This window comes from Scylla paramamosain, chromosome 21 (assembly GCF_035594125.1).
Source record: "Scylla paramamosain isolate STU-SP2022 chromosome 21, ASM3559412v1, whole genome shotgun sequence".
Taxonomy (NCBI): Eukaryota; Metazoa; Arthropoda; class Malacostraca; order Decapoda; family Portunidae; genus Scylla; species Scylla paramamosain.
Genome location: NC_087171.1, coordinates 14,738,333 through 14,764,813, shown reverse-complemented (window position 1 = coordinate 14,764,813; position 26,481 = coordinate 14,738,333). Strand labels below are relative to the sequence as shown.

Below are 26,481 nucleotides of genomic sequence, written 5' to 3'. Positions count from 1 at the left end.
ATAATGACGAAAGCAAGATTCCAGACGAGAATACAGTGACAAAAATAAACAAACTAAAACTGGATACAGTTGAGAGAGAGAGAGAGAGAGAGAGAGAGAGAGAGAGAGAGAGAGAGAGAGAGAGAGAGAGAGAGAGAGAGAATCAAAATCTCATAGCGCTCACATTTTGATACAAACGGAACAAACTGCATCGGCACAAAAGAAAGAAAGAAAACGAAGAAAGAACGTCATCGGCACAAAACAAAGAAAACGGAGAGAAAGTGAGAGAGCGTCATCGGCACAAAACATAGAAAACGAGGAGGAGAACGTCATTAAGGATAAACGAGGACACTACTATACGAAAAAACTATACAAAAACAAACAAAACCAAGGGCAGAATCATTCACTTCCGTAGCTTATGCAGATTGACAAGTGAAATAAGCTCCTCTGTACGCTCCCGGTCATTCCCTTTGCGCGTCAATTCGTACTTATAAATATTCAATTAGTCAGGGAACAAGAGGAACGAGACTGCCGGGAGAGCGCTTAGCAGTATAAGTAGTAGTAGCTTATTGACAAAATATGTTTACAGAAAATAAATATGGCAATTTTTCCTACAAATTTATACTAGTAAGCGATAAATGGTAGATAAAAACATTACGGCGATTCTTCAAAGGCAGCATAACTTATTAATCTTGGTGGTTTTCTCAGTGTTATAGAATCGTTGCCCAAAACCTTCATGAAAACACTCCTCAATAGCTTCCACTAGAGCCCTTTAGAAGTAGTGGAAATACAAAATGGAAACGGTTAAGAATACCAGCCATTTTGCGAGGGTGAGGCGCAGAGGCGGGACGAGGTATAAGGTATTTGACTTAGAGAGGCGCGTGTGGGAGGAAAGCAATTATGAAAGGGAAGACTGGTGTGATATGAAAAAGTTAAGAAAGTAAAAAGTGAAAACACAGGAAAAAATGTAGAAGGGAAAATTAAATGTCACGAGAAAAGGAAAAGAAAATTGGTTTTATCTTTTTCATGGAAGCTATTTTTTTTTCTTATTAACACTCAACCTTTTTTTTGGACTTGATTTTTCGAACTGCACTCTGTTAAATATCTCTGCAGCAAAGAAACGATAAAATTAACTTGATATTCTTTTTTTATCTGTTTGCAGTTTGCTGAGGTAAGAAATGAGAGAGAGAGAGAGAGAGAGAGAGAGAGAGAGAGAGAGAGAGAGAGAGAGAGACGAAGCAATTTAATAAAACAGTAAGTAACCAGGCAGAGGTGAAATTAGAGGAGAACTAATAGGAAAAGGGAGAAATGGAGAGAAACTAATGAGGAGAGAAAAAAAATAAATAAAAATAAAAATAATGAACAGGACACGGCGTCAAACTGATAAGAGGGACGAAAGAAAACATGAAGGAACAGAGAACCTAAAAAAGACCCGAAGAAAACGCCAAGCCCAAATAAACATGAAAGAAAGAAAACGGAGATCGGAGAGAAACTCGAAGTAAGAGCAACGGCTGGAGGGGGAACTCCACTATACGAGTACTAGTAGTAGGCGAGAAAGAAATCTCTCTTAAAAGAAAAGGCTGGTGCGTGTGTTCGACAGGCGGTGCAGATGTTGCCTGAAGGAGGAAGTTCTTGTCGACTTTCTGCTCCTTGGTAATTACACGCCACCTCTCTACCTCGCAGGAGGGGAGGGGGAGGAGGCGCTGAAGGAGGGAGGGAAGAAGGCAAGTGGAAGGCGAAGAAGGCAACGGTGTAGACGGTGATGACGACGAGTGAAAGGGGGAGAAGTGGCAGGAGTGGTGGTGGTGGTGGTGGTGGTGATGGTGGTGGTGGAAGAGGAAGAGGAGGAGGAGGAGGAGGAGAAAATAGTTATAGATTCTTCTGTTTATTTATTGTCTTCATACTTCACTACTACTACCGTATATTAGCTTACTACTACTGGTATTATCACCACTACCACTACCACTACAACAATATCCACAACAATTACTAAAATCATTACCACCACTACAGCTATCACTACCATTACTCTCATCGCATTGTTCCTACTACTCATTCATCTATACCTGCATCTGCTCCTAACTAAGCTTGTCTTCCTTCATTTTCACTAGCTATTATATCTCTTGTCATCTCCTCATCCTCTTGTATCTCATTTCCTATCTACTCTCTCTCTCTCTCTCTCTCTCTCTCTCTCTCTCTCTCTCTCTCTCTCTCTCTCTCTCTCTCTCCTTCAGTTCTTAATTTATACTTCAAAATGAGCGAGGAATCAAACGAACACACGAGTCTGAAAAACTAATCGACAGCATTTCTCAGGTGTACGAGTCAAAAACTTCGTCTCACAAGTGTTTGCTCACTAATAACCTGCGAGAGAGAGAGAGAGAGAGAGAGAGAGAGAGAGAGAGAGAGAGAGAGAGAGAGAGAGAGAGAGAGAGAGAGAGAGAGAGAGAGAGAGAGAGAGAGAGTGCCGTGTTCTTTCTGCCTCGTCCAACCTCCAGTATTATTGTTGGTATCCTCAGTATCTCTTCGAACTTGTAATCCTGTTTGTTTCCCCACGCATGATAGTAATAAGTGGCCATCAAGAGCTCGAGACAAGGGAGGAACGCAATCAGTGGCAAGAGTGCATCGTTGAGGTCCTCAAGAATATATGGTTCGATTGGCTCTCTCTCTCTCTCTCTCTCTCTCTCTCTCTCTCTCTCTCTCTCTGACTCTCCGACTCTCCAAATCAGATTTTTCCCTCCCACAACGGTAATATCGCTCACATCACAACACTCATCACCGGCTCACTCCAATTTTCCAGTGGGTGAGGATTGCTTCACGTGTCAGCCAGCGAGCACCCGTCCCCGCACCGACGGCAGCTCAGGTGGTGGAGGATGAACTTATTTTAATTTTCATTATTTAATTTCTCATTACTTACTCGACTATCTTAATTATAAACTATTCTTTTAAAGAAATAGCCAATCCTCCCTAAAATAGGTTAGACCTCATTCTACAACATAGATTTCACGTTTTCTTCTTTGAACTCGAAGCACTATGCAGTTTTAACCTTCAGGGAAACCAAACATCGTTCAATGTTTGAGCAACAGACATGGCCGGCAGGGTCGGCAGAGGTTAACTTTTTCTATGCAGAATAAAGTAGAATTTGTGACGTGTTAATGGAATGTTTTATGAATATTACTTAAGGAATTTAAAATGTTCATGTAAATGTTTGATTGCTCTCTTAGTCAGTTCCTTAGCGACAAACAACCACGTCATGTGTTCCTTATAAAAGTATTAAAAAGAAAACTACATGCTAAAAATATTATCATAATTCAGAATAAGTACTATTATCTGGTATGAAATATGGAACAGCAAAGCTTTTCTTATGGTGGGAGAGACGCAGCTCTACCAGTCTCAGAGAAAGACGGAAAGTATTGTCTTTCTGCAACACTGGGAAAGGCATTCCTCACACTGGTCTCCTACACTGCAGGGCAGCTCTGACTTTGATCTTTGTTGCAGAGCAGCGTGAATGACGAAGTGGGGAAGAGCTCCAAAGGAGGGAAGGAAAGAAAGTAAGGGCAGGACGAGAGAAGCAGCTGTAGCTAACACCGCGTTTGCCCGCAGCCTCACCTCGACTGAGACGTGCTGGAACCCAGCGAAAATAAAATAAAATATAATATAATATAATTAAATAAATGAATAGACAAAAATAAATGGAACAGTATAAAAATCATGAAAATATATAAACAGATGAAAAAAAAAATAAATGCACATTATCATGACATGAGAGTCGCGTCGCAATCACAAAAGACACACGCGTCCCCTCCAGTAGTGAACACTGTGCAGGACGAAGAGATAACGGAATGGCAGGCAACTCTGCTAGAAAAATTGATGCGCTGGAAGGGAGTCCCCCACACCGGCTAAAATCTGTGAAAAACGGCTTCACTTCAAAGTCGACGCCAGTGTCAGACTTCGGGTTTGTCAGCAGGATCTGGCTGCAGCCTTCGCGATGAATTGCAAGGTCTAAAAACAGAAACCTGATAATGTATTACGATAAACCTATTACGATAAACCAGTGTTGAATGTTGGTGGTAATTGACAGAAGTTGGTGCCATGGTGCCATCTTAGCACGTTTATGAGTTACACCCATTTCCTAACATCTTTCTGAACAACATTCGACGGCAGGACTGGCTTGGCCTCCTGCAAAAGTTCAGTGGCGAGAACTCCCATGGTACCACACAAAGTTGCTGCCACGGAAGTTAGGCAAGCGACAGCTAACCAAGATGCATCTTTCCTGGACACTCAAGGGGGTTGTGGATACCTTGTTCGGACCGAAAAGACATAGTTCACGGAGGACGCTAAGAGCCACGCTGTCCTGGGCCGAAATACAATAATGAAGGGCCGTCTGTCCAGCGGCAACACCTGTAGTAACAAGAAGGCTGAAAATGAGACATGATCGAAAAGCATCCGCTGTCAGATGGACTGCAGTATGGTGGGTAGAATCAAGAACCTGGAGACGAGATGATGTTGCAGAATAAATTTGGCAGGTATAATCTGACAGACACCATCAGAAATCGAAACAACAGAAGCGCTGTACGTATTGAAGATCGCCTCACGAAGAAAGTGAAATAGGTTATGAAAAAAAAGAAACAGTTTCCAACAAGTAACAAAAGTAAATGGATCTTTAACGTGAGGTGTTCGGTTTCTCTTCAAAACTCTGATGTAACCCAAGTTATTTGTGTCTCGCCTCACAGATGGGAAGCAATGGCATGGAAATTAAGCGCAGGCAGGTTAATTTCTAACATATTACGTGGAAAGTATCAAAGTTGGGTAAAGAAAAAAGTGGAGACAAGTCTGCCAAATGCCAGAAAAAAAAAATACATGTTCAAATGAGCAGGTCAGTCTCATTCCAGGATATACCATTAACTTCTTCACTAATGACTACCTGCAGTGTGACATTACGACGGCACTAACGCAATTTTTTTTTTTTCTCTCTCTCTCTCTCTCTCTCTCTCTCTCTCTCTCTCTCTCTCTCTCTCTCTCTCTCTCTCTCTCTCTCTCTCATGTATGTCAGCGTGATTATTATCCCTTTCAGATTTAAGAAACAGAATTCCGCCTTGATTGCGATGAAGACACGAATCTGAGACTATCCAGTACTGAGGGTCCAGACGCAGCGTGTGTGTGTGTGTGTGTGTGTGTGTGTGTGTGTGTGGCTGTCTGATGGTGCTTCTGTTTTACGGAAGCTAAAGACCTTGAAAGGATGAAAATACTCGTTCAGTGAGTGAGAGAGGTTAATCATTACTCAGGGAAGTAGGAATAAAAAAGGACCTAAAATCGTCCAATAGAACTGCAGCAAAAATCCGCGTCCTCAGCTGAATGGTAGCTTGATATATATATACCTTCCGGTTTTCCTGGGTTTGTCACCATCACGCGAGAGAAAATAGAAATAAAATGAATATGATTCGTAATTAACTGGTGGTGCCTGTGCCGAAGCGAGTGTAAACGAAGCCAGATTAGCGAGACTCAAGCCCTCTACTCTCCTCTTCGCCAGAGTCCCACTGCATGAGGGTGCTCGGTGTCAGGACAAGTTGGAGGACAGAATATTGGTGGTCAGCGTAACGTAAATGCAATTTCCATGAAGAATACAAATGTCCTCGACTATTACGTTAATTATATAGCAGGGATTATGTCCAGCATTGCATACATATCCTCAAAAGCTGGGGACGGTAATTATTGTGTTTTTTTATACTATTACATTAATTTACGACGACGGGAAGGGCGGAAGGGCGTCCAGCCACAAGCACGTGTGAGGCAGTAAAGGATCCTGGCGGTGGCGATGGATTTGCGACACGTTAATAACACCATGCTTTACGAGGCAGTCCTCTTTTGTGGCCTGAAAACCGTACAGTTGTCGAATGAGACACGCTCATTATTAAGCCATGTGTTATTACTATATATAATATTCATCTTGTACTACTTTTCATTAGTCGAAAGTAGCAACCTAGTTTTACAAATGATGCAGTTGACCAACAACGTGGCACTAGAGACTTAGCTACACTGCTGTTCTGCCCAAGATTCATCAGCGACCCCTCAACACCTTGGCAGAGGGACGCCTGACTGAAGTCTCATTCGCGATTCAGACTCTGCCGGAAGTCACTTATTCGAGTCACCCCATTTATTTCCCGCGATATATGATGCCACGCACACACCTGAATTAAAAGCATGATGCAACAAGTCGCTGCTAAAATATAGCTTACCTTATTTTACATGCTAATGATGATAATCCAACCCATTATTGTGATTATAGCTCTGTCTATTAGTGGAATGAACAGAATGATTGCAGCTCCTTCCTCATACAAGGGACGGACGAGATACGAATTGGTGACTTGCTTCTGCCAACAATTCATTAATGTCTGGGTAAAGCTTTATCGAACATGTACAGATGTTATGCACATCCTTGTCTTGTTACAACAGCTGCTTTGGCCAGAGGAGCGGCGCCCTCTACAACCCTGGCTCATCACCGCCACTGTGCAACACGCCTCACCATCGTGCTAAATAATAATCCTCACTCATTTACCAATACCACACACGTTTTACAGGTGTTACCAAGCCGCACTGAATTATATTTACCATGCAGCGTCCTATGATATTACATCGCACTTGAAACACGGTCATATATATTTACAGTGTCACACATTCCAACGTTACACATCACACCGAGGGACGCTACACGCTAAGCTGGATTATCCGTCAGTAAGAAAAACTTTGACCATAACAATTGCACACACAATCCTGGTATCAGACTCCTTCACTGTATGCTACACAGACACAACAGACTCCAACTGCTGCAACTGCCGGCAATAGTCGCTTCCCTTAAAACCCCTTCAACATCGATGGAGGGCTGGAGGGGATGTCGAAAGGTAGTGTGGGGTGTTGTGGGATGAGTAATGCTGCACCCAAGACTGGACAGATGGAGGGATGAAGAGGGTGTCCGAAGGTAGTGTGGGGTGTTGTGGGATGAGTGATGCTGCAACCCATGCTGGACATCTGCTCCCTTCAACCTCTCTCCCTCCAACTGCTCTCCCTTCAATCTTTTTTCCTCCAACTGCACATCTTCAACTTTGCCTTTATCTCCTCTCCCTCTAACAGCTCTTCCTCCAACTGCTCTCCACTCAGTCTCTCCACCTCCAACTGTTTCTCCTTCAACTTCTCTATCCTCCAACTGCTCTCCCTACAGCCAATCCCTCTATCCAACCTCCCACTCCCTCCACCACACCAAGCCCTCCAACTTGACACAACTCGGCAACTAATTATAAGCTGCCCACACACACACACACACACACACGCCAGCACACAAGGGTCTCTTATCACATTCCGCCCCTGTCCCGCGTCCCTGGAACACGCGGTCAATACACATGGCCTAGAGAGTGAATGCAGGAGGCGGGTGTGGGCGACAATGTTTCCTACGTATGTCAGAGTTTAAATCAAGGTCATACACTGCACATACTTTTCCCTGCATCAGTTACCGTGCATTACATATCATCATTATTAGGTGAGCTTTAAAAGGTGATGAGACAAATTTATGGATAGGCATGATAGGTAGGTAGGTATGTAGGCACGATGGCTTCTTGTACCTTCCCTTCTTTTCATATGTTCTTATCAGATGAATATGTGTTTGTGTTTAACGTGAGGTTGATTTCTATATCTATGAAACTGGTGGCCGTTTCAGTCACATCTCGACTTCCCTATTGTGAAAATCAAACTGAAAACAGAAGCTATAAGACGGTTCAGCGGTCATGTACAAGGTAAGATGTTGTGTCAAGATAAATGTAGTCAACGCTGCCACCAGAGCTCCAGTATTACTGCCACACACAAAACAGAGGGAGTCAGAATGAAGAACATCTCAGAAACGTAACCAGAAACTAAATTTCGAAAAGAGGAGCTAGGATATGACCATTCGACCATGATAAATGCTAAGAAGGAAGGAAGAATTGATTGATTGATTGATTATTGACACCATAAAAACGAGATCATCTTGTGCCGTGTAAGATGAGAATAAGTCTTGTTAGGAGGAAGGCAAATCAGGGGAATGAGGTCAGGACAATGTGAAAGGTCACGTCTCTAGGCAACAAGGAACTCCCTCCCCATCCCACACTGACGCATCACTGTCCCTCACGCACAGCAGGAGGTCAAGGTAGTGACACACACAGAGGTTGTCACAAATGCCGTTGATTAGCGCAGTGTTGCCCTGGTTGTGTTGGCCGGGTCTGGTTCCAGTTACACAAGTGATTAACAGTTCCAACTTTTGACACACGTAATTTAATTAACACCTCAAAAGAGATACGTTCGAAAACAGCCTTAATTTTTATAGCCTGTTTACCATTTCGGTTCACATTTTCCCTCCCACCTTGCGGACAGTGGTGAGGTGCTGGTTCACTTTACATGTTATAGTCGCTGTAACGATGTTTTGACACTATGATAAGTAAATAACATCACTAATATCACTAATTCTCGGCACTGTAAAACACTACCAGTAATCCACACAGAGCCGCTTGAATAACACCCATACATTTGTTACTAAGAAGACTTTCGGCATTTCTCCCACACACACAAAGATAGGTTTCCTTTCAAGACACTCAGCTTACAAGTTTGTTGATAAGGAGACAATAGAAGAGTTTAAGAGTACATTAACAATAAAGATAGACAGATGGAAAGATGAATAGAGAAACAGACAGACAGACACAGACAGACAGACAGACAGACAGATAGACAGACAGATAGAGAGGTACATAGATAGATAGATAGATAGATAGATAGATAGATAGGTGAGTAGGGAAACAGATAGGTAGATAGATAGACGGATAAATAGATTGCAACAACATACATTGAGCTTCAGTGAGTCAGTATTGATTTTGATTCTAACTTAATGCTTCATCGCAATATTATTAATAAGAAAAGGGAACTCAAAATTCTTCAAGTGGTACAGAAGATATAACAAGGATGACAGAAGCAAAGTCATCAGGATAAGTAACCAGGATACGACAAGAAATAATGAGTTCAAGGTTAATGAAGTTAGATTTAAAAAGAGATATGAAGGAAATGGTTTTCAAATGGAGTGGTGGATGAATGGAATGGGCTCAGTAATCAGACTGTTAGGGTGGAGTCATTAGGGAACTTTAAAAGATTAGACAAATTTATTGATAAGGATGACAGTGGAAATGGATAGATATATATCAAACAGGAACTACCACATGTAGGTTCGACACTTTCTTGCAGCTTTCCTTATTTTCTTCTGGTCTTACGTCAATAACTAAAGAGAAACAATGGAGTGAGCTTTTCTTCCATTTCTTTTTATTCCGTGCACTAGCTCAGCCTCCTTCACAAAGAAAAATAAAGACAAGGAAACATATTACTCTTGATGCACGGTAGTAATTCATTCTATAGATCCCAAGCCTTCCTCCCACACACAGCCGCTGCCTCCACCCCAATCCCCGGCAGCCAGCGGTGACGCCCGGCGGACATTCACTGATGCGGTGACCTTTAAAACTTTTTGGTGACGCGTCTAATTGGTACATGGCGCACATCAGAGTGACAATAAAGACGTAATGGTGCTAAGGCTTGTTTCCACTTTAATTTACAGATGGAGAGGAATACAACGGATAAAAAAAGAAAAAAACAAGTTAGCGACACATTAAACTTGACATCATTTTTTAAGTAACTGTAAAAATCTATGTACAGTATGTATGTATGTATGTATGAATGGAAACATATATGTATGCACACCTGTACAAGCTATCTATCTCTCTATCTATCCATCTACTTATGTCCATATATCCTTTTAATCCAGAATAATTGCAGAATATATATTGCAGTATTTACCTCCTTGTTCCGTCTGTGATATGCACCTGATCATTTCCAGCATATATTGTTCGGGAGTGCAGCATTAAGACCGAGGGGGGAGGAGGTGAAGAGGACTCAGAGTGATATTGGTCTTGTGCTGTGGTAGCTGTGGCGATTGATGTTGCTCGTGTGTGGTGATGATGGTGATGATGTTGTGGTAATTTTCTTTCCTTCAGCGTTTCCACTCACCAAAAGTAATACAGAAGCTACAAAGAACAACTAACACCGTGAGATAGACAGCCCATATTGAACAAAGGCTCGCGTGTTGACTGTGTCTTGTTTGCCTTCAGTGGAATGTTTGTTTGTAGGTCACAGTTCAAGAAACGTGTAGATAACAGTAAAGAAGAAGAAAAAAAGTCACTGTGTCACAAATATTTCCTTTTTGTTCAGACAGTGGAGTGTGAAATTCCTCAGGGCATTTTGAATTACCAACAATATTACCTGGCTGTTGTTTTTCTTTCTGTGTATGAACGTGTGTGTTTATTCTGCAGCGTCATGTAACATTCTTCAACTCCTCTGGTGCTAAAAGCAGTTATTTCATTTCAGTGAACCTAGACGATACACGTTAACAAATAAATACAGAAATAAATGGAAAAAAAAAACAAACATAAATAAAAAAATAAAATAAACAGATACCGTATACACGTAAACGAACGAATGAATAACTAAATAAATAAATAGATAAAAAAATAACGATAAGGAAAAAGTAAAGAGTCTGCAGGGTAACCGCAGCCAGACCACACAAAGCAACAGACGCACCAAGGGAACGCAGCAGACCAGGGAGTGCCGCCCCCCCCCTTCCTCCCCCTCACAACCACCAACATTTCACAGTATACCAACAATAAATACAAGAGAGAAAAATGGCGCTCTATTTGAACGCCATTTATGTAACAAGCTTGGCGTGTACGTTGACCGAACTGGCAGCCATTGTGTGTGTGTGTGTGTTGGGAGTATACACACACACACACACACACACACACATAGAGAACTCTTATCGTAACACATCGCACTATTAAGGTTGTAATTATAAAGAAGAGCCGTAAGAGGGAGTTGCGGCTCTCTCTCTCTCCCTCCCTCTCTCTCTCTCTCTCTCTCTCTCTCTCTCTCTCTCTCTCTCTCTCTCTCTCTGGAAGGTAAGGGAGAGGGAGCAATAAGGATGTCTGTGAGAGGATACAGGGAGGCAGGAGCGAGTGAGGGGCCGCAAGAGGTGATGACTGTTACTAGAGAGAAATGGAAAGGAATGGTAATGGCGGCGAGATGATGGAGAAAGGGGAGGAGGAAGAGGAGGAGGATCAATAACAGGGTAGTTCTTTTTATCTAGTTTGATTTTAGTTTTCTTCGTACACATGAACACTTTGGTACATTTCCGCATTACAATTACCGTGGATATCAATAGTGACTGTACAATTTATATACGATTTCTGTAAACCATATGCTATTTTCAGATACTAAAACATTCACCTTAAGCGTTTCTGGAAGGGGAAATATTTCATAACATTTTTCTACAACCATCCGCCACTGTGGATACGAGGAAAAAAAAAAGAAAAAAAAACATGAAAATTCTAATAAAAGACCAGTTGACTCACACAAAGCAGCTCCTGAATATAAACCACCACAACACGAGTATTTCAATGGTTACACACTGCTCCTTTATCATGTCTCTTTCCCCTGCACACCAGTGAATATACAGCAAACCTTCATGTCCTAGCAAGCTTTTGATATACTGTAACACGTAGGTAAGATCTATCTAAACTAGACGCCGGTTTCTCCACCTGCTAGGCCTAATATAAATCGCTACCTATTATTCGTCATCTAATCGCCTCATAACAAGTTGTAAGTCCGCTGTCCTTCTTCTCTTCCCTCCCTCCCAGCCCTAGTCCACCAATACCCAGTGCGCCGCTCAACTCTCGAGTCCCGCCGCCGAGCCCAAAGATTGATTCACGTTTACGATATTACCAGACAAACGGAGCGTGTGATCGCCAAGTCAGTACCCTCCACATGTAGTAAGAGGCTGCTGGTGTTGTGGTGGTGGTGGTGGTGGTGGTGGTGGTGGTGGTAGCGGAGAGGGAGGGCAAGAAGACGTGTGTATAGTGTGTATTTACAAAACGAGGGACTAGGAGTGAATGCCTGGTTAGTTAAGGTCAGTGGTGTAAAGAGGATGTGGACTAGACGAGGTATGATGGGACATGGTGGAAAATTGCTAACTAAAGGGAAGGAAGGACTCAAGCGGGGAATTCGGTGAGACCTTGGCGCCACAAAGTCATCTGAAACACACCACGCCACCGCCGCCACAATCCTCTTAGACTACATTCCAATTTCCACTTTATCGCATCGGATCCTTTTCCATTAGGCTCCGATTATGATCCTCTCTGCTTGGCCTCCCTCGTTTATTACTACTGATGAGAGGGATCTCGCCCTGTACAGTGTGACAGCGGCGGCGGCAAAGGCGGCAGCAGCAAGGACTGCAACAACAACAACAACAACAACAGGGACAGCAGCAGCAATAGCAGGAGCAACAACAACAAGGACAGCAACAACAGCAGCAGCAGCAACAACAACAGGGACAGCAACAATAACAGTAGGAGCAGCAACAGCAACAGCAACAACAACAACAAGAACAACAGCGGCAACAACGACGAGGACGACGACAACAGCAACAACAACAGCAACAACAACAGAGGCAACAGTAACAATGGGAGCAGCAGCAACAAAAGCAAGGGATCCAGTAATAACAACAACAACAGGAGCAGCAGAGGGCAACAACAATAACAAAAACAAAAGAAGCAACAGCAACAGCAAAGAGGGACCATTTCTGTCAAACATTCACATCCTCACAATGACAGACACTAAGTAACGTTTGGGTCCCAGCGGAGAGTGTTTTATTTCACATTTTTCAAGCTTTTCTGTGGACAAGAACGCAAGATAATTACATCAAACCTGTTAGGAGAAAAAGAACCCGGTGCAGTAATTGATACGTTGCGGGTGAAAAGGAGCGTTGGAGGGTGGGAGGAGTAGGAGGAGAAGAGAGAGAGGGAGTGGTGGAGGTTAATGGGGTATCAGGTTACGCACTGTTCCCTTTGTGTTCCTGACTCTCCCCCACATTCATCTATCCTACCCGCCCGTTCGCATCTCTTCAAAAACTTCCCACTCGTTTTTATCCCCGGTGTTCACTTTTACCACGCCACTTTTTGCACACAGTAAGAGAGAGGGAGAGGGTGAGAAAAAAGACGTTGCCTCACTATAATCATTAACTGGAAGATATGATTGGAAAGAACTGTGAAAAAATTAACTTCCCTGGCACTACCTATTATCTTTTATAAACAACTGACTAAGGCTTGATTGACTTGCAGGAACGAAAACGGGATTATGTCAAACAATTAATCACGTGTGACGCATCATCCTACGAGGAGGAGGAGGAGGAGGAGGAGGAGGAGGGCAACGACGACAAGGAAGAGGAGGAGAGATACAATTAAGGGCAATTAGACAGAAGGAAGATAACTGAGTGGCAAGAAAGAGAAAGCCTGAGGGAGGGCAATGTAAACAGAAAGGTCGATTCAGAAGGAGAATGAGGAAGCAAGAGGGAGACGACAAGGAAGACTGCAGAGGTGGAAAGGAGCCAGTGGATAAGATAACTACGAGACGATGGGGCCAAAAGATGTGAGAGTGAAGTGAGAGGGGAGTGAGAGGAGCCAGTGAGTGAGTGGGATGATAAGTGATTCAGAGAGAAAACGGGGAGACTGAAGAGAAAGATGAGAAGAGAGAAAAGGTAGAGAAAGGAGGAAACTAAGCAAATAAGTAAAACACCTAAAGACATCACCCCACGACACATCAGCAACACCAAGACCCTCCGCCCCTAGGGATCTTATACTCGACCCTGACGGCGGCTTTGGCACCCATCTCCCCTACCCTCACTCCACTTAGTCCCGGATAAGACCTTCACTTACCCTTCTCCCCCGTCTCCGGCCCCTTTTACCGTCCCCTGTAGGCTATAGTGGGAAGGTTTTATCCCCCTGGTGACTCTATCTTCTCCCTCACGCCCTCCCTCACGTCTTATCTCTCCCTCTCGGTCCGTTCTGCTCTCCAGCCTATCATCACTCCAGTTCTTAATTTGCATAACATGGCATTGACCTTCGGAGTCTAATCATCCATTAAATTCAGCTTGATTCCCCTCCTCCCAGGCTCTCTCTCTCTCTCTCTCTCTCTCTCTCTCTCTCTCTCTCTCTCTCTGCGAACACTCATTTCCTCTAATTGATATCAAGAACTCTTCCCTTCCCATATGTTCCGCTCATCCCAACTGCTGCCACCATTTGTCGTATCATTAATCCTTCTCACTACTTTCTCTCCCCGCGCCCTCGCCACCCCCTTGACGAGCCTATAACGAAAGGTGACTGTAGAGGATGGCGACGCGACAACACGATCACTAGCACTGGCAAGGGCTTGTCTGTCCCCGAGCTATCGAATTAGTTACCGAAAGAATGATTTTATCTAGAGATGATGATGTGGTTAAAAAATTCTTTGCGTGGGGCCGCGACAACTACTGTCATATGGCGGCGAAATGATAAAATGAAATACAGAAAGTACTATTAATGTTAAAATGGAAGGTAAAAGTAACAAAGCTAAGATGTAGGTCAAATCTATGAGGATAAACAATAAAAAGTAAAAGACTCCAAATTAAGCAGGCAGGGATTTGGATATATTGATTGCATGGGAGGAGTTGCTGACTTCACTTTTACCTAGTGGGGTGTAAATGTGCGTTCATATCTTACATTTTTGGGGTGGACTATTTCAATGTTATTTATTTATTTATTTTTTCTATGTAGGAGGAGCACCGGCCCAGGGTAACAAACTTAAAGGAAAAAAAAAAGCCCACTGAGGTTCTAATCTCCAAAAAGTCAGAAACGATTGACAAAAGTTAGAGGATAAGTGTCTTGAAACGAATTCATATACCGTACAACAATAAAATATTTGACTTGTGTGCAAGTAAATTGCCTTTAGTATGGAAGTGAGCGCAGGGATGTTTTTCTCCTGTCTTTTGCCTTTTGTTTTGTTTTGTTTGGTGTTGGTGTTGAAGTAACTTGTTTCCAGTATGCAAGTGAGTGAGAGACGTATTTTTCTTCTGTGCTTGTTTTGTTTTTCTTCTGTGTAAAAAAAATATAAAAAAAAGTTGCTGCGATGCATGTGAGTGAGGGATATCTTTTTTATTTAGTCCTTTTTCTTTGTTTAGCTCAGGTAGGAAGAACAGCAGCAATAGCTTGGTGAAAGAATAACTTATCTTTAGGATGTGTGTAAGCGAAAATGTCTTTTCTTTTGTAAGTTATTCTCTCTTACTTCTTGTTTGTTTGTTTTGTTTATATACTTATCTATCTTCTTATTTATTCTTTTATTGAACATTATCAAGAGTACTGTAATGCCACACACTAATTTCCTCTGTATTTAACATTTTCCCTCAATCTCAAGTCTTGAACCACCCCTTCCCTCCCTCCCTTCTCTGTAAGCACGTTTTACACTGTAGACACATCTGCCACACTCTACAACCTAATAATACACTGTCTTCATAAAACGAGCCACAGAAACACGGATACACACAGACACACACAACTACGTCGATACACAGCTCAATAAATTCAATGCCCACCTTGATAAGCTGCCGTGAGTGGAGGAAGTAATAATAGTAATAATAATAATCAAACCGTAAGCCCCCACGTCGGTCTCAGGGAGGCGGTGACAGTGGCGCGAACACCTGGGGGTCCCGCGCACCTCACGCCTCATTAACGCCCTTGAGCAATGGGTGTGTGGGGGAAGAATGGGAGGCGTGACTCACTTTATGGCCTAATGGGTGAGGGAGACAGACTATTTCAAACATTAGATAAAGTCATTCCTGAGTTCCCTGTGTTACCTTGCACGTGTCTTTCTTTCCCTCTCACCCTCCTGCCCCCTCGCCTCCATTTGTGACATTATAATGAGAGAGAGAGAGAGAGAGAGAGAGAGAGAGAGAGAGAGAGAGAGAGAGAGAGAGAGAGAGAGAGAGAGAGAGAGAGAGAGAGAGAGAGAGAGAGAGAGGGGGGGGGGTTGGGGGACATTAGGGAGGCAGCCAACCTCCGTGCTCGTCAAGAAAACAAAAGAACACGCTTGGCTTATCACATCAGTCAGTCCGTCACCACATTCTCCGTTTTCTTCACCGGTAGTCACGCATTTCTTATTTTCTTCCCGGTTTCTTTCCCAGTTGTCACTCATTTCTTATTTCTCCCCAACTTTGATGTCTGAAAAACGCGCTGCACCCTTTAGAGAGAATTAAATACAGAAATGACTAAGGAAACCAAGAACTGTAAACGCCTGGAGTGGACGACTAGTAGGTGGACACTTCTCGCCCTTGTTTATCCACGCAGCTAACTGTCCTCTTCTTGCCTTGCCTGTGCCTTGCTTGTGCAGTTAATCAGTCTGTTTTGCTCCTTCAATTCCTTGCAGTATATTATTAACGAAATAACTCGTGGGAATTTGTTTTTTGCTTGTGCTGTTCGACTACGTTTGAAATTACATACTTGTGGAATTAGCTTATGTTGTAACTTATCAGGTGCTCAAGAAATTCTAGTATCCATAAAGTAAATGAATTCATCTTCAGTCTGCGGAAAGGAGAGCAAAGGTTTTAAATAGTCTGGAATGTTAAGAGCTCTATACATTGCACTGTGATTATATTTAAGTTATGAGAAGGAATACTACTTCAATACGAGGTATACTAATAGGGAACAGAACAGAACAGAATAGAACACACACACACACACACACACACACACACACACACACACACACACACACACACACACACACACACACACACACACACTGCCTCGTATTCTGAATCAGTGCCAAAATGATCGAAAACGTTCAGTCATGAGAGGCATCAATTAGGAAACGAACCCGTGACAGGACACTCATACTACACAACACCTCACCAATGGAGACACAGTTGATTAGAAATATACCCTCATACAATACAATCCTGGGAATATGATAGACTTTATGAACACCATTAAAAACTTTCAAAACTTGGAAAGGGATATATATATATATATATATATATATATATATATATATATATATATATATATATATATATATATATATATATATATATATATATATATATATATATATATATATATATATATATGAGAATTCTACAGTTTGGTCTTTTATTATTTCGTTAAAGAAAATAAATATTACAGAAAATCTTTAATTTTCTCTGGATGTGCAAACATCGCTCAAATGAATGGCTGCGTCTGGACAAAAGGATGAAAGAGGCAATATTTCTCTTTGTTTTAATTAGGGTATTTTTCGAGCACACTGCGTCAAACATTAATAATGAGGCAACATTCACGAACTCTTTTCATGGAGGATGAAATGTGTTTTAGCAATTATGTTATGAAAAGAGTCTATCTGATAAGGGGAACTAAAAACACAAGTAGGAATTATATACAAGTGGTGTGCTGCCGGTGAGGACTGAAGCAGGACACACTGTACACACTGCCAAAGGAGTCCTGCCTATAATTTAAATTATATCCATGCAAATAAACTCTACCTCAGTAAATTCCATCAACGTAGATCCCTCTATGAAAATTTCTCCCAAAGTAATTATCTCTCATGAAAGATTTATGAAGATTATTACTACTGTCTGGATTTTCGATTTCTATTTCATAGCAATGTAGTTATTATTGTCATATTTATCATGGTTCATTATTTTGTTCTTATGCATCCATTATTGATTCCGTATTTTAAAGGCTTTACTTAAACACATGTTATTCTACTGCTCATCTCAGCAACCAATGTGGCCTTCTAATAGGAATGGTGAGGGTCAGGAGTCGAGTAACATACTGCACTCCCTTCCTCTGTGGTTAGTTTTGTCTCAGTCTGAAGTCCTTTGATCTGGTGGCAATCTTCTTACGAAACCTGATAACGAACACATTTGAATCAGGTCAGAGGACTTAAAACGGAGGGAGAAGCTAAACACAGCGGCAGTGAGGGCGGCTCTTACTCGACTACTGACTGTTACTACTACACCATAAACAGAGCAAACATCTAAACACTCGGGTCACACTCGTTTTACTCACAGCTTTACGAACAGCGACTAAGGGAAGGGGAGGCGAGGGAATGGAAAGGAAAAGGAGAGGAAAGCAATTAAGGCAATGTAAGGGGAGAGGCGCATGAAAGAAGGGCATTGCTGTAAAGGCGAGGCTGGCGAGGGAGGAGCGGGAGAGGAAGAGCCACAGCAGTGTCTTACCTCAGGTGTTTGGAGGGGCGCGTCACACCTGTTGGGGAAGAGGAAGTAGTGTTAATGGACAGGCAGGGAATATGAAGGATTTAAACATAAGTTAAATAAGAAATATACGTAAATAGTAACGATTCAGTCTGTCTGTCTATCTGTTTCTCCGTCATTTTGTCTGTTAGTCTGTCTGTTCAAGGTACATACAGGTGGGACAGGAAGAAGGAAGGAAGGAGAGAAGGAAGGATGGATGGATGGAAACAGATAGCAGTAAAGAGCAAGGAGAGGAAGAGAGGAAGGGAGAGAGAGAGAGAAAGGGAAGAAGAGAAAAAGGGAAGAAGGGAAAGGGAGAAAGACATGAAGGATTGTAGGGATGAGAGGTTAACGGAAACTTAAGGATTGGGGGAGAAGAAGAATAAGAGAAGAGAAATAAAGAGGTGAAGAGAAGAAAAAAATATGAGGAGGGTAAGAGATGCGAAGAGCAGAGATGATGGGGAAGAGGAAAGAGAAGTAATGGGGAGGAGGAGGAACGTACACGGGGGAAATAGTGAGTAGGAAAAAAGGGAAGACATGAGAAAAAAAAATGAATGAGGAAGCAAGGCATTGAGGGAAAGACAGAGAGGAGGAATAGGGAAGGTGTAATGAAGATATAAGGAAGGAAGGTATGAAGGAGAAGGGAAAGAGGAGAAGGAAGAAAGGAATGAGGAAGAAGACAGAGAAAAGGAAGAAAGAAAGGGCATAATGGAGAAAAGAACAGAAGATTAAGGACATAAAGACACAGAGGAGAAAGAAGGAAGGTATGAGAGGGAAAGCAAAAAGGAGAAAGAGGAAGGAATACATGAGTGAGGAGACAAAGAAGAAAAGGAAGAAAGCATAAGGGGAGGAAAGCCCACACGCAGGTTACTTGCTCGCGGGGAATCCACAAAACAAACATGATCTGCTCGGCTCAGCTCGCCCCGGGTCGCCTCGTGCCTTCGCTGGGAAAACTTGACTCACTCGCCTGGAAAATTACCACGGGGATATTTTCACTCGACGAATAAGAATGATACCGCTGCATATTATTTATTACGTGTAGACTCTCTCTCTCTCTCTCTCTCTCTCTCTCTCTCTCTCTCTCTCTCTCTCTCTCTCTCTCTCTCTCTCTCTCTCTCTCTCTCTCTCTGTAATGACTTGATCTTTTTCGTCGATTTATCCCGTCTTCCCCCTCGCACTCTTCATCATTACGATACATTATAACTTTTACCCTCCTCTTCCAACCTCCGCCTCTTCATCCCCTCTGTTTCCCTCACTTCCCTCTCCACACTCGTCTTTTTTTTTCCCTTTTTCCCACGCAGGCTCATTTTTCTAATATTTCCTCCTTACGTGTTCATTTTACGGTTTCCTACATTTTTTCTCCATCCTTTCTTCCTCTCTTTCATGTTCATCCTCCTTAGTCCTTCTTCGGGAGGGTCGTTCACGGTGTCCTGGAGGAGCTGAGGAGGAGGAGGAGGAGGAAGAGGTTTCAGCAACAATCTCTTTTCTAACTCCTCCTCCTCCTCCTTCTCCTCTTTCTTGATGACACACAACCACTGGCAACTCAAAAAACACCACTCAAGTTGTTTATCCGGCTATTAAGAGAGAGAGAGAGAGAGAGAGAGAGAGAGAGAGAGAGAGAGAGAGAGAGAGAGAGAGAGAGAGAGAGAGAGAGAGAGAGAGAGTGAGAGAGATTGTTATTTTCCTTTCAATTGCTTGCTCTTCGTATCTCTTTGAAATCTCTGCTCTTCATGTTATATTAAAAAAAGCCTTATTTCTTCTCTTGTGTAAGGAATGAATGCCGTGTGAAGAGCGTATTGACGGTAAGAAGAAAGGAAGCTGAGGAAGATAAGACTCACTTATCCCACTTTGGTTTCTCACTCTCTCTGCTAATACTCACTATAACAGATAAAACGCCAGCATCACTTTTCACCTCAAGACTCAATATATGATTCGACGTTCGGTTCCTTTGAAATCAAGAAGTGGTTGCCAATTTAGTTCAAACGGAAATCCCGCTGCCGCCGCGAGCAATGCCTAACTATCTGTTCTCTCGCTCTCAAGACCGCTTTCCACAGCCCGAGTCTTGAGAGTCTTCTTTATAATTCCTTCACGATCCTTGTGGAGGATTTTCTCAGCATCCCACCGCTGCCACCACTCTTGTTTTTTTCCTCGCAAATAAACCATCAGGAGATTCTTTACATAATTTTCATCTTCACTGAAAATTCTTAAAGGGCTTGCTCCATTGCTTCTCATTATTGGCATCCGACTATTTAATTTAGTACTGCTTTCTTACACTTATAGTATCAGGGTTGTCTTGGCACAAAGAGCAAACGTCTTAATGATTTCCTTTCTTGTGATAACTCATGATTCTTACAGAGCTTTCCCTCTGTTGTTTCTCATTACTGGCATCCCACAACTGCCACCAATGTTGACGTTAGCGCTATTCTCTCACAATCATATTATCAACAGTCTTTATAAAAGTTAATAAAAAATTCTCTATGCTCTGATTCCCGACAGTTCTTTAAAACCTTCCTCTCTACTGCTTCTCATCACCGGCATCCTACAACTGCCACTAATGTTGTCACTGGCACTATTGTAAATACATGGTTGTTTTTGCTCTTGAAAATCTCAAATCGCAAATCTTATGGAACTCTGTAGCTTTACCCTACTGTCTTTCATTACGGATATCTAACCTCTGCCTCCAGTGTTGTCACTGGTACTTCCGTCAATATCCGGTTGCCTTGTCAATTGAAGCTCTCTTCAAGTGTTTATTGGGAGGGTTATTATTATCATTCTAATGGCTACACATTTGATGACAGCGAGGAAAGCGCTCTTAAGGGTTCCTGGAAAGTGGAGGGTGAGCCTGGATAGGAGGGAAGGGAAGGGGGAGGGAGGAACTAGAAAGAAGAAATTTAGAGGCAAGGAAGGATGGAGAGAAGGAAGAGAGGAGAACGTTGATAGAGGGAGGGAGGGAGGGAGGGAGGGAGGGAGGGAGGGAGGGAGGGTGGGAGGGGATGGGAAGGGAGGGTTGGGAGAGGGGAGGGAAAAATTACGAGGCAGGAAGGAGCGGAAAGGATGATAGATGGGTGAGAGAGAGAAGATGCGGATGAATCACCGATGATACTTCACGATTCACTGCACTGATATCCATCGAAGTATGAAAACAAATAATAAAAACCATGAAACAGATATAGCGAAACGATAAAGTACCAGAAAGAATAACGATAATAAAAAAAAAAAAAAAAGATGGCCATTTCACAGTAGACCTAAGCTGACGAAGTGCGTGGAGACAGAACAAACGAGAGGATAATAAATATAAGAAGACACTTGAAGGGGATGAAGAAAGCCCCTCGAGGATAATGACCCGGAAGATGGTGTAATGGAGATAATAAAGAAGAGGTAAGATGGAAGGAGAGAAGGAAGGAAGGGAGGAAAGGAAGGAGATAGGGAGAGAGGGAGGAGGGAACAAAATGGGAGAAGGGAGGGTGATACTTTGGAAGGAGGAGGAGGAGGAGGAGGAAACTAAGGAAGAAGGAGAAGTGAGAGAAGTACGATGAAGAGGATGAGGATGAGGAGTAAGGAGGAGAGTGTCAAGGAGTATAGAAAAGAAAGTAAAGAGAATGGGAAGCAGGAACTCCTGACACATAAAAACGAAGAAAATTACTAGGATATAAAAGCAGTAATATAATCAGAGGGCAATAAGAGCGTAAGGAGAAGAGATGAAAAGATTTGATGACACTGGGAGATTATAAGTAAAAAGAAGAAAAAAACAAAATTAATTAAGGAAGAAAAGTTTTAAGCAGTAAGTTTTTTTTTTCTTTCCTCTCACTTGGCAGTTTTCTCCCCTATCGTTTAACTGTGATAAAGACGCTTACTTGATTTAGTGAAAAAGAAAATTAATTAGTCGTATAGAGCATAAGGAAACAACAGATTCTATAATCCATAAAATAAATTAATTTTTTAAATCTCTGGGTTTCGATTCCTTGACTTCATGAGAAAAGTTTGCTGTCACTCCTGTTGATGCGTTTTCTTCTTTCTTTCTTTCTTATTATTATTATTATTATTATTATTATTATTATTATTATTATTATTATTATTAGTAGTAGTAGTAGTAGTAATAGTAGAAGTAGTAGTAGTAGTAGCAGCAGCAGCAGTACATAGTTAACATCATTACTATTGCCATTATATTCACCACCCTGCATGTTTCCACTGCGTGACAAAAATACAAAGCCAGGTTTCACAAAGAGACCCGCAGAAACATTATATTCGTTCTCCTCGCTCCTCCTCCCTTTCCTGCAGACAGCGGCGGCGGGTGACTGCTGCAGGAGGGTGTTCGCGGCGCCGGCATATTCGCTACGTTTGTCAACTCTCCTCTTATAACCTTGCGATGAATTTACATAGTTCCTGAGGAGAGTATCAGGAAAGGAATCGAAGTGCTGGAATAGTTAATAATATGAAGTCAGCGACCATATGTTTGTTTAATCAAAATGCTAATGAGCCTCCAGTGCTCTCCCCTCGCTCACAGTCTTAATTAGAGATATAACGGAATAAAATGGCATTGTAAGGTTTATTCCACATTGTCAGTCAGGAATGTTTGGCAGCGAAAATAGTGAGTCAGTATACAGGCGTACGGTCTGTTAACCAGTTCAGATATCAGATATAAGATTATTGAACAAAATATAATGGAAATGAAAGTGCAAAAAAAAAACACAGGAAGGTAAAAGAAGACATTATAATGTTTGAGTAAGATATCTTGAGTCAGTATAAATCTATTCAAATGAAAAAAAAATAATGTATAAGAACAGAATAGATTACAAATATAAAAAAAAAGTGAATAGATAATATCGATGAGAAATGAAAACCAAGATGAATGAAAATATGGCAGATATTTACATTTCCTTAGATTTCCAGAGGCCGTATCACAGGAGCCTTTTTCCTCAAACTATTCGGCCTTTCATCTTTTTTTTTTTTTTTAATGGCTCTAGTAGAAGTTATTGGGATTTTCAACGTAACCTGAATAATTCTAGTGAGAGGGTTCTGCATCACAGTGAAAAAAAAATACTCATGAAAACCCAACTTATCATCAATGACTTGAAAATCGTCCTGATGAGAGATCAAAACGTTTAATAATAAAACCTAGTGAGTGGTTCACGTGAAAAATCCAATATTTCATTCACATTATATTCTGGCTTTTCTCTGTCACTGTATCTTTTCTCAGCAAGCTCAGCAAGAACATGAACCTCTGCTACATTCTCATTACTCTCAAGAGGACACCACCGATGATTAGGGAGGCGGCTGTCCAACGTGTCTGGGGCTGAAAAAAGAAATATAACGGCAGTATTTGCGAAGTGACTCCCCAACCACGCCAAACGGTCTGCCTACACTTGTCATCCACGGTCTGAGTTAAGATAACGACAACGCTTCTTGGAGGAATGTGATTTCAAACTCTCATAAGAAAGCTAATTAAGATCATGTTCCAGTCTGCAGATCAGCGTCTCCGCGGAGCCTACCGGTGTGTGTCGCCTTGAGAGAATCATGCTCAACGTGATTCCGCAGAGGCCCGGCAGTGCAAGTCGAGCTGTGGCCGACGGGGAGGCTTGAGGGCGCCGAGATGGGAAACGAGACATCGATTTCTCCTCAAAGGAAGGCCTCAGCGGGATGTGTGTCTGCTTAATGAGAGAGCCACAAATCCCCCCAGATGCAGGTTCTCAGGCCGCCGAGGAGGAAGCGAGCGAATGGGAGCCGGACCGCCACAAGGGGAGTAGGAGGTGACTCACTCGTAAATATTACTCCAGGACTAACACACTCCTTGCTCTCATGATAGAGTGGATGACGCAGCGACTCACTTGTGAAAGATAAGATGCCGCTGTTGGACCCTCTTCCCCCTCCCCTCGTACATTTCACGCAGAATTGTTCAAGGGTGAAGGCATGCTTGGACACACGCTTCATAACTGAGAATTGATTTAAATTTGCAAATCACAAGGAACAACAACAACAACAACAACAACAACAACAACATCAACAGCTACTACTACTACTACTACTACAAACATCCGAATACACTTTTTCTCTTCGCAAAAGCTTCATTGGTTTTGATTTTTGCAATGAAATCAATGAACTCGTGCGAGGTGGCTGGAAATCTTTTATCTCGAGGCAGTACCACTGAATTTATATCGGACAAAACCTGCTTTACTTACCGTCATGAACACACACACACACACACACACACACACACACACACACACAGCTATATATTCATCTGTCTATTTACCTATCTTATAAATGTTTCCTCAGAGGCACAGTTCCAGTACAATGAAGCGAGAACTAAAGAATTAAAAAGATATTGGACCAAGGACATGTACATCTATAACACAAAATATCTCAACAAAAGAAAGACAGAGAGAAGTATAGAGAGAAAGAAAAGAAAAGAAAAAAAAAGAAAAACCACAGTAAACATAAAAGTCCCACAAACACTTCAATATCTCCATCACAAACACACTGCAACAACAACAACAGCAACTCGGGGCCGACAAAGCACAGCAACATCAATGCGTGTTAACGAAACATCAGACACGTTCCCGGATTAATTCTGAGAGCAACTCGAGCCTGAGGGAGCCAGAACAAAGGTAAATAATGAATCCTGTCCACAAGGCCTCTTCAGGGGTCACTTCAGGAGCTCCTCGCGGCCCCTGAAGGCACATGGCCACTCATTATGGACCATAAACACGACTCTTCGCCCTCGTAAACATTCCAGCCAAGAATCACCCGCCAGATAGAAGTGGTGGGACTTCTTCATATGGTAGTGGAGTGGCGGGCCGGTCATCATGTACAAGTGTATGGGGGTTGTAGAGGGAGTGTGGCGGTGACGCGTCTTAGGTTATGAAGGGACTGGTGGTGTGATGGGTAATTTTTTATACAGTGGCAGATCAATAGTACCAAAAACGACCTCGATGATGATGATGATAATGATGACGATGACGAGAACGAGAGATACGCTGAAGAGAACAATAACAAAAAGAGGAGAAAATACTACTAATAATGATATTTTTACCGTCGTTACTGTTTCTACTGCTATAACAACAACAACAACAACAACAACAACAACAGGAACTACCATCACCCTCACCACCACCACAAGAACTACTGCTGCTGCTACTATTACTACTAATACTACTACCACCACTACTAGAGAGAGAGAGAGAGAGAGAGAGAGAGAGAGAGAGAGAGGACTTAAACTCAACACCACAAACAGTGAAAAGAGGGCAATAAGAAAAAAAAAAAAAAACACGACACAATAACCAAAATAAAAAAAAGGTACAAAATACAAGTAATAAAAAATTCCACACTGCAAAAAAAAAAAAAAAAAAAAAAGAAGTAAAAAAATAGCAAGAGACAAATTCACTCATAACTCGAAGACACAACTCGGACGCTTCCTGCTCGACCTTCACCAAAGTTTCCCAGCAAAGTTAAATGGGCAACGCCACTTTTCTGCCTTCCATCCAAGCCACCCTCTTGTTCGGAAACATTATTAACACTAACAAGACCAACCTACGTACGCTCGCCGCAAGTCAGTCAATCAGTCAATCTTTTTATTTGCTCGTTCCTCACTTCTGCGTGTGTCGTGTCCAAGAAGCAATGAGAAATACTGCTTTCGGGTTTATTTGTCAATGTTATATATCTTTCTTTTTTATTTCCTGCTTGTATTTGTGTTTTTCCGGAATATCTTCTTTTGTTATCTGTCCTTTTTCTTTGGTTTGTTTCCTCCACCGGTGTTGTATTTCCTTCTCGTGTACGTTTTTCAATATATTTCTTATAATATTTCCACCTCCACTTCATAAATTCCTTTTCCTTACACCATGGCCTTATTATTTTCTTCTCGGTACCCAAGGAGGAAGCAAACAGCAGCAGACTTGTTGGCATTTCCGAGGCTGCTTGTCATGAACTGCATTTATCTAACCTTTTCATTATTATGGATGTACTTCGTCAAAAATTCAAAACAATGAAAAGAAAAATAAGTCTGCCTGGTTGATTTTGTCTTTCTGCCTTGTGAAATTATCTAACACGGCAATAAAAAAAAATAAATAGATAGAAAATAAAAAAACTGATATCATGGAAAAAATGTCAGGCACTAACGAAATTGAGACACAGACTAATGGTACTGCTACAACCACAGCTGCAAATTGGCGGTGTACACTAGAAATACTGTTAGTACATCTGCTATTACTGATGGTACCAATGTCTCAAGTTTCGGCGCAGACGAGTAATAACACTAGGAGAGCCAACCGAATAAAGGGAAGCACCACAAACAACAACGCCTCCAACAAAAGCAGCAACTCGACGCTTTCCAAGTAAAACAA

At 42.1% G+C, this 26,481-nt stretch overlaps 1 protein-coding gene across 1 annotated transcript in view; it reads right to left on the bottom strand.

Moving 5' to 3' along the window:
* LOC135111287 (uncharacterized) overlaps nt 1-26,481 on the bottom strand; it is a 262,066-nt gene that overhangs the window by 31,394 nt on the left and 204,191 nt on the right. The window contains exon 11 of the mRNA XM_064024524.1: nt 18,131-18,158. Within this exon, the coding sequence (XP_063880594.1) occupies nt 18,131-18,158 (28 nt within the window). The remainder of the gene's footprint in view (nt 1-18,130; nt 18,159-26,481) is intronic.